This window comes from Symsagittifera roscoffensis, chromosome 6 (genome assembly GCF_963678635.1).
Source record: "Symsagittifera roscoffensis chromosome 6, txSymRosc1.1, whole genome shotgun sequence".
NCBI classification, from domain to species: Eukaryota; Metazoa; Xenacoelomorpha; order Acoela; family Convolutidae; genus Symsagittifera; species Symsagittifera roscoffensis.
Genome location: NC_087067.1, coordinates 39,181,667 through 39,189,478, shown reverse-complemented (window position 1 = coordinate 39,189,478; position 7,812 = coordinate 39,181,667). Strand labels below are relative to the sequence as shown.

General features: G+C 42.9%; 2 protein-coding genes across 2 annotated transcripts; both read right to left on the bottom strand.

Moving 5' to 3' along the window:
• Window positions 1-2,418: 2,418 nt before the first annotated feature.
• Window positions 2,419-2,937, bottom strand: LOC134848733 (uncharacterized). Its single transcript, XM_063866245.1, has one exon. It carries the CDS (start codon window positions 2,935-2,937, stop codon window positions 2,419-2,421), a length of 519 nt encoding a protein of 172 aa, XP_063722315.1.
• Window positions 2,938-4,518: 1,581 nt separating this feature from the next.
• Window positions 4,519-6,180, bottom strand: LOC134848732 (uncharacterized). Its single transcript, XM_063866244.1, has one exon. The coding sequence runs from the start codon at window positions 6,178-6,180 to the stop codon at window positions 4,519-4,521; it is 1,662 nt and encodes a 553-aa protein (XP_063722314.1).
• Between the last annotated feature and the right edge of the window lie 1,632 nt (window positions 6,181-7,812).

The following is a 7,812-nucleotide window of genomic DNA, read 5'->3' as shown; positions in this document are numbered from 1 at the left end:
CCCTGTTTGGCACGAAAGTTAAAAATTAAGTCTAAATACGCCCCTATTTGCGGGTAGATATCATCAACGAGTTTTCAATACAAGTTGTGTCAGTCCGCTTAAAACTAGAGACACTTTGACTCTTTCAATCTATAACATTTTGTTTGTTACCATAATCTATGATTTAAGTTTCTGATGGTCATCATCCATCAATGGGTTGAGGGTGCTTATTGAGGGCAGTCTGAATGTGTTGTGTAGTTTGCACGAGAAAAAGTAGTGGAACGCATTGTCTTCACCGATATCTCATGCACAGAGGGCTGAAGCTTGTTTACTCATATTCCACATTATTTCGTTGAATTTGGGAGAATTGCTGAATAAGGGCTGACCATATATTGTTGGCGTTATAAGGGTTACCATATACCAGTGGGCTGTTTGTTGAACAGCACGGGAATGTTTCAAAGAAAGTGAGGGAAAAATAAATTCGAGAAACTATTTGGAATCAATGAAGTTGTTAATAGTTTGTCTTTTTTATTGTATACAAGTGTTTTCCTGCGAGTCGTGATATTTCAAATATCTATTCAGAGATCACTGTAACAAAATTGCGATACTGTTAGTTTCATTGAGACCTAGGTTGTGTGCTGAATAGACCAGTTCATCCCACTGGGGTAATTTGATCAGAAGTTTGATATTTAGTGATTCAACGAATTGGTCCATAGGCGGAGTTGGTAAAAAGATTTCAGCGGGGCTGATCGGCGGGAAAAGACAATTTTTGATTATTGAACGGATAATTGTGTTCTGATCGAGGTTCAGCCAACCATGCTTTTATGTCTCCAGATAGAAGATTCATACAAGACCTGCGTTAAAATTACAGTTTAGTAGAGGAATACCAGAGTTGGAATACTAAGGCCCAATCTGCGGCTACATTTACTTCTGACAGTATTCCGGTTTTTTCTTGCTTTATTTGTCACGATTTCCAGGTGTTCCTTGTAACTTAGCTGGTCATCATTATTAAGGCCAAACGACTTAGTGCTTGTTTTTAGCCTGCAGGTGTCTGAATTTTGTTTCGGTAGTTTAATCGTAGTTTGATCGCAATTGAAAGAACCACTTCAGTTTTGGATCCATTCACCAGCATCCTCCATTTGCGGCTCCAAATCTCATTATCTTTGCAGGTCTCATCGAGGTGTTGTTGGAGTTCATCTGGGTTGTTAGCGGTAATAAGTACCGAAGTATCATCAGCGAACTTGAAGCATCAGGGGTGAGAGGAAAGGATGTTGCTTATGAAAAGTACGAATAGCAGAGAAAAAATAACGCTCCCTTGCTGCAGACTTGTTGTAACTTCAAAACAGTTGGATTGGAATTTATCAATCTGGATAAATGCTCTTCTACTAAGCAGGAACGCATCAATAATTCTCAGCATCTTTCCAGCTATGTTTAATTCTAATAGGCGATAATAAAGACCATCTGTCCAGACGCTATCGACGGCTTTTTCCAGATCTATGTTGAGGAGGGCCGTTAGATTCTTGGATACCAGGGGCGGATCTGGGATTTTCTCGAGGGGGGGTGGATTTTCAAAGCTAGCAAATTTTTGAAAAAACAGTCAAAAAAGCCGTTTTTGGGCACTTTTTGAAAAATTTTGACAAAAAAATCGCGTTTTTTTGGCGCGCGCTCCCCCTCAAAGTTAGTATATATTGGCGCCGAAGGTGCCCTTAGAAAAATTTTAGGGTCGGTCGGCCAAAAATGGATTTCTGAAAAAGTGTCAAAGGGGGGACCCTTTGGGTCGGCAGGGGGTCGAATCCCTGAGGGGGGTATAGAAAACGAAAATGTAATCGTTTCTAATTTACACGATGTACTTGAGTCTTTCTTGCTTTGAACTTTGATTTGATTATAAATTTGTTGGTTGCACAAATTTGGTAATTCAGTTTTGCCTTTTTTTTCAATTTTGTATTTGCTGAGTTTTGGTTTTCAATTTCTTTCCCGGAATTTTCCTGATTGCATGTGAAAAATTGAAGTCATCTAAGATGGTTGTCAATTGTCAAATTGGCATTTAACACTCGGCCTCATTTTGCAGTTGCAAAATAAATTAAGAAAAAAAAAGGGTGGGGTAGTTCCTACTTATAAAACTTAAAACGCTGGCTTAACGGTCGTTTAAGTGTCAGTTGAAGTGGTTGTCGGCGCAAGGCTGCTTTGGGGTGAGGCTCTCATTGTCGTGAATCTTCGTTTGCTGGTTGATTGCAATAATCCGGACTAGAAGGTGCTAGTCTAATGGCTGGTATTGACGCAATTTTGTCTCTTATTTTGACAAAGTAAACGCGGATCTGGTCATCATCGGTTGGTTTGTTTCCTGTGATCCGTCCAATTGGCCAGAGTCCTCGTTTTTTGATAGGCGTCGCTTCTTTGTCCATCGTTGTCTTGGCAGTAGTGTTGGGATAAACTCCTTCATCAAGCGTTTCCAAATATGGGTTGCGAGTTGTTGGGCGAGTTTCCATTGTCGACTGAGTGTTGAGGGCTGTTGGGTTTGTAGAGGTGGCATGCTGGCATGCGACTCCCGAGAAGAAAATGATTTGGGGTGTGGGCTTCAACATCATCGGGCGATGCTGAAACTGTAGTGATGGGTCTTGCGTTCATGAAGTGTTCAACTTCGCAAAGAACGGTGTTGAATATGTCGTCTGTTAGAATCTGGCTTCCTATGATGACATAGAACGAGTGTTTGACTGATCTTATGAGTCGTTCCCATACACCTCCGAAATGAGGAGCATAGGCAGGGTTGAAGGTCCATTCAATCTGATGGTTGGCAAAGAACTTTCGTGTAACATCGGCGTCGAAGTGTCTGTTGAGTTCTTTTTCGGCTGCGGTGAAATTTGTACCATTATCAGAAACAATTTTGGCTGGTTGTCCTCTGCGGGCGAAGAATCGTCGTAAGCTATTGATGAAGGCGTCGGCTGATTGGTCCTGGCACATTTCAAGATGTAAGGCTCGTGTTGTTAGGCAAGTCATTAGAACGCCGTAGCGTTTGTTGTAGTTTCCTGCGGTTTTCGAAGCATACGGTCCAAAGAGATCTAATCCTGTTTGTTGAAACGGGAAGGGTTTATCTTCTGGAAATCTGAAGGCGGGTAGGAGCACAAGTTTCGGTTGTAGTCCAGTTGCCTGTTGTCGTCGGCAGTTGTAACAGTTTTTTATGATCTTGTCAATGTGTGCGCGAACACAGAGAATCCAATACTCGTTTTGAGGAATATTTTTCAAGTGCTGGCGTGGCGAATGCTGGTTGTCTTTTTGGGTTTGTCCTATAAAGAGGTGAACTGCTGGGTGGTTTCCATCAAGGATAATCAGGTGTTTTATGCACAAGTCTAATTGAGATTTCTCGAGGCGTCCACGTACTCGCAAGAGTCCATCTTCGTCTAGAAATGCCATAGGTGTCGAAGTCTGCTAGTTGTGTTGATTCGTTTATTTTGTGTCAATGCGTTGACCTCTGGTTTGAAGCTGTCTCGTTGCGTCTGCTTGAAGATAAAATTCTTTGCGGTAATCATGTTGTTGCCTGTCAGTTCGGTCGTCGGGCTTTTGTTGCGGGACTGTAGTCCTTTATCTTTAAAAATCCTGGCGGCACGCATCACGTATGCAGTTGTTCTGGGAATTCTTGTCCATTTGGAGAATCTGCTGTAATCGATGAAGCTTTGTTCTGTCTTTTCGGTGGAAGCTTGAAAAGCTAGAATTGGGGTTGTTGCTATTTCATCCATTTGTCCAGTTTGATCGTTGTGTTGCAAGGTATCCGTATTGGCGTAGATTAACTGTAGCTTTGGCCAGTTGCATTCTGGTTCACATATGAATTTTGGTCCGGTGAACCATCTTGACTTGTTACTGAATTCTGATAGGGGTATTCCACGGGTTCCGTCGTCTGCTGGGTTTAGGGGTCCTGGGAAATGATTCCATTGACTCGCTTGGGTGCATTCTAAAATTTCTGCAACTCTGTGAGCCACAAAAATTTGTTGTCGTTTATCAGATCCCTGTATCCATTGAAGCGTTGTTGTGCTGTCTGTCCACATATGCGTAGAGTTGATGTCAATCCTTTGTTCTCTGCGAATGAACTTTGCGAGGTGAGCACCAAAAACTGTAGTTCCAATTTAGTTATTGTGTGTTGTTTTAGAGGAGCCACTCGAGCTTTTCCTAGAACAAAGGCGCTGCAGATTTGCCGAGTGGCACTGTTGCTGTATACAAAATAAGCGACTGCTGCTAGGGCGCTGTAGGAGGCATCTGAAAAAACATGAAGAGCGATGTTGTCGTAGTGTATCCAAAATAGTGTCGGGGTATTTCCACTGTCTGTAGATCGTTTCTCTCGTCGAGAAGCTCAAACAGTTCAGGTATTATTTCTCGTGTAATTTGGTCGTCCCACTTCATTCCTTTTCTCCAAATTGCTTGCTGGATTATTCGTAGTCGAATCGTAATAGGTGCTGCTATTCCAATTGGGTCAAAGATTGAGGAAGCTGCGCGGTTTCTTCTGTACGAGTTCGTGTAGTTTGTCATTAGTGAAGCTGAGTGTATCGTTACTTACTCTCCATCGTATTCCATTCCGAGAATTCGCTTGAAGATTTTGGGGTCCTTGATTTCGTCTATGGTGATGGATCTATGTTCTTCTGGTATTGTTTGCAGAATTCTATGATCCGTAGTGATCCACTTCGTCAGGTTGAAGCTTCCTTGTTTTAGTACGTGTCGAAGGTCTTCTATGATTTTCACTGCGGTGTCGATGTCGTCGGTGGCTTCGAAGATGTCGTCCATGTAGAAGTTCTCGTAGACAAGTTTTTTGATGTGGGGATGGCTTTCAGCATTGTCGTCTGCACAAGTTCTTAAGGCGTAAATTGCACAAGTAGGAGAACATTTGGCTCCAAAGACGAATCGAGTGTACTCAAAAAACTCGGGTTCTACCGCTCCCCAGAGGAAACGAAGAAATTTTCTTTCTTCGGGTTTAACAGAAACCTGCATATACCTCCCTTCAATGCCGGCAGTGATGGGATGCTTTCCTTTGCGAAATCGGGTAATTACTCCCAGTAGATTGTAAAGCAAGTCAGGTCCAGTGAAAAGCATATCATTCAGACAAACTCCTTTAAATTTGGATTTGGCATTGGAAACACGGCGAAGTTTTCCTGGCTTGTTTGGGTTGATTACGCCATGTTCAGGTAACATCCATCCTGTCGAAGGTATTTCGTCTGGCTCTAATTTCCCTATGTAGTGCTTGCTGAGATCCTGCTCAATTGTATTCTGGTAGAGAGCCAACTTTTCTGAATTCTTGGTAAGTTGTATTTTCATCCGGTTGTATTGGGCAATTGCTGCTTTATAGTTGTTGGGGAGATTTGCATTTGGTTTCCACAGAAGTCCAAGTTGATAGCGGTTGTCGTATAATGATATGGTTTTCCGAAGAGTTTGCATAGCGTGTATTTCGTCCGATGACATCGTTATTTCAGGTGATGTGGCATAGGTTTCCATTCGCCAGATTGAAGCGAGAACATCCAAGATTTGTGTGTCGTCAGTTGATATCTGTATTGGGGTGGCTGTTGCTTGGTGGCTTGAGAAGTATCCAATGTCGTTGTTCGGTCCTGCTATTGTCCATCCTAGGGCTGTAAGGACTGCTCGAGGAACATTTTGATTTCCTTTGATGATGGTCTTCGCGCTGATGATGTCAATATTGTCCGTTCCAATCACTAGGGCTACGTCATTGTTGCTGAAGTCCGGAAAACATATATCCTTAAGGTGGTCGTATTGGCTGCAGATGTCGTTCAACTTTTCGGGCTCCGCTGCATTCAAGTTGAAGTTCTCTTTGATTAAAACATTAGTTAGTTCAAACGCTAAAGTGTTTTTTCCAAATGATTGAACTGTAAAATCCACTGTCTTAGCCTCTATCGTTTGCGAGTTGAAGAAACCTCCAATAAGCAGTTGTTCCTGATGGTTAGTTTCCTCCAGTTGAATATATGCTGCTGTCGGTTGCGATATGTAGCTATTTGTACTTCCTGTATCAAGAAAAGCGTATACCTTAAGGTATATGTTGCGGTGTCGTAATGTTACTGGTAAAAGTAGCAGCAGTGAGCTGTTGATTCTTGATATCTTCTTTTGGCTGGCAAGATGGTTGACTTGATTCGGTCGCTGGTTTGGATTAAACTTTGTGTTCGTTGTTCGTCGTGTAGAGTTGTGTAATGATGCTGATTGCATTTGCTGCATGTGTGCTTTGATGGGCAGTTTTTTACTTGAGGTTGGCTAAGGCAGTTGAAACAAAGTTTCTTTTCAGAAACGAGTCTCTTCTTCTCTTCCAAAGGTGAATTCTGATACATGCTGCAGTATGCTGGGTGGTGAGTTTGTCCGTCGAAGGGACATGGGGGTCGGGTATTCGCACTCCAATTTTGAGAAGTCTTCTGTGAAGGTTGGTTGGTTGATGGCGTGTCGAAGTCTTGGGGCTATTTGTTGTCGATCGTTCGAGTCCAGGGTCATTTGCTGCGGTTGCATAGGTGGTAAGTGATCGAATGCTAATACAAACTGTCTGATCCAGTCGTTGAAGGCGATAAGATTAGGCTAGTCGATGTTCTGAGCGGTGATGTACTGTGTCCACTGAAGCTGCTGATGGTGTTTCAATTTGCTCACGGCAAATTGAACGTATATTGTAGAGTTTAAATCGTCTTTGAAACCAAGAGTCCGAAATGTTTCCACCATGTTACTGATGATTGTGGAAAACTCCATGTATGAATCCCTGCGATGAGTTGATGGTTGCTTGAAGCTCTGTAGTTTGTTGACGAAGTCATTGATGATGATGTCGGGTCGTCCATATTATCGTCGTCGTAGTTCGTGGAGGGCGGCGTTGTACATAGTGCTATTGCAGGAGTATCCAGAAATAGCTTGATTTGCTTTTCCAGTCGTTAAAGTCTGCAGATGAGTCATCTTTTCGGCGTCCAAGATGGCTTGATTGTGGATTGTTGCTTCGAAGAGACCGAACCACATGCTCCACTTCATAGGGTTTTCGTCGAAAGGCTCGATTTTTACTTTTGGGGGGGGGGCCTAGTCATAAGACTGAAGTTTGCTCGGGACTGTCCGTTACTTGATGTCTGACATACTGCTGTTGGAATGAACTGATGTTCTGTAACTATGTTGAAGCTGAGGTTTGCGTTGGTGGTGTCGTGTTCTGTTTGTTGAAGTGGTGGTCTTTCTATTTCGAAACCTGTCTGGGGGACTTGCTGCTGAGTATCTCGGCTATCTGAAAAGTTTTGGTCCTCTACTGTTTGCTGAACTGATGATCCGGGCTGATGGCTGCTGTTGAATAATGTTGACGTCTGTCTAGAGTCCCGATCTAGTATTGTCTGTTGTTGCACTGAATCAGCTGTGTGGGGGCTTGAACTGTGGTGGCATTAGTGTTCTGCTGTTGTGGAGTTGTCTCTGCTGTAATTTCTTGTAGCATCTGTCTAAATTCATCCATGATGTCGTCGTGTTCGTCTTGTATATCAGTAAAGCGGTTGATGAGATCCTCCGCAGTGGCGTGCTCAGTCGGGTGGTCTACAAGGTACGTAGTGGCGTCTTACAAATTGCTGAGAATTTTCATCATTTCGGTTTCTGAGTCAGCTATGTTGTAGTTTGTATTGATGTCACTGATGGCTTTTCGTACTCGTCTGAAGAGGCGCTCTAGTTGGGCGATGAGAAGATTTCTCTGGGGGAGAGTGGTTTTGTTGGGCATGGCTAGTTTGTCGTAGTTGATCGCTGCAGTTGTTGTAGATGTCGTATCCAGTCGTAGTTTTGACCACTTTGTTAGTTCCTGTCCTAGGTAGCTAGACTTAAACTTAAAAAGGAGCGAAGCAAAAGAACAATGGT

What these genes read in the sequence shown, in the direction of transcription:
- LOC134848733 (XM_063866245.1), bottom strand. Translation starts at nt 2,937, where the DNA reads ATGTGCCAGGACCAATCAGCCGACGCCTTCATCAATAGCTTACGACGA.
- LOC134848732 (XM_063866244.1), bottom strand. Translation starts at nt 6,180, where the DNA reads ATGCAGCAAATGCAATCAGCATCATTACACAACTCTACACGACGAACA.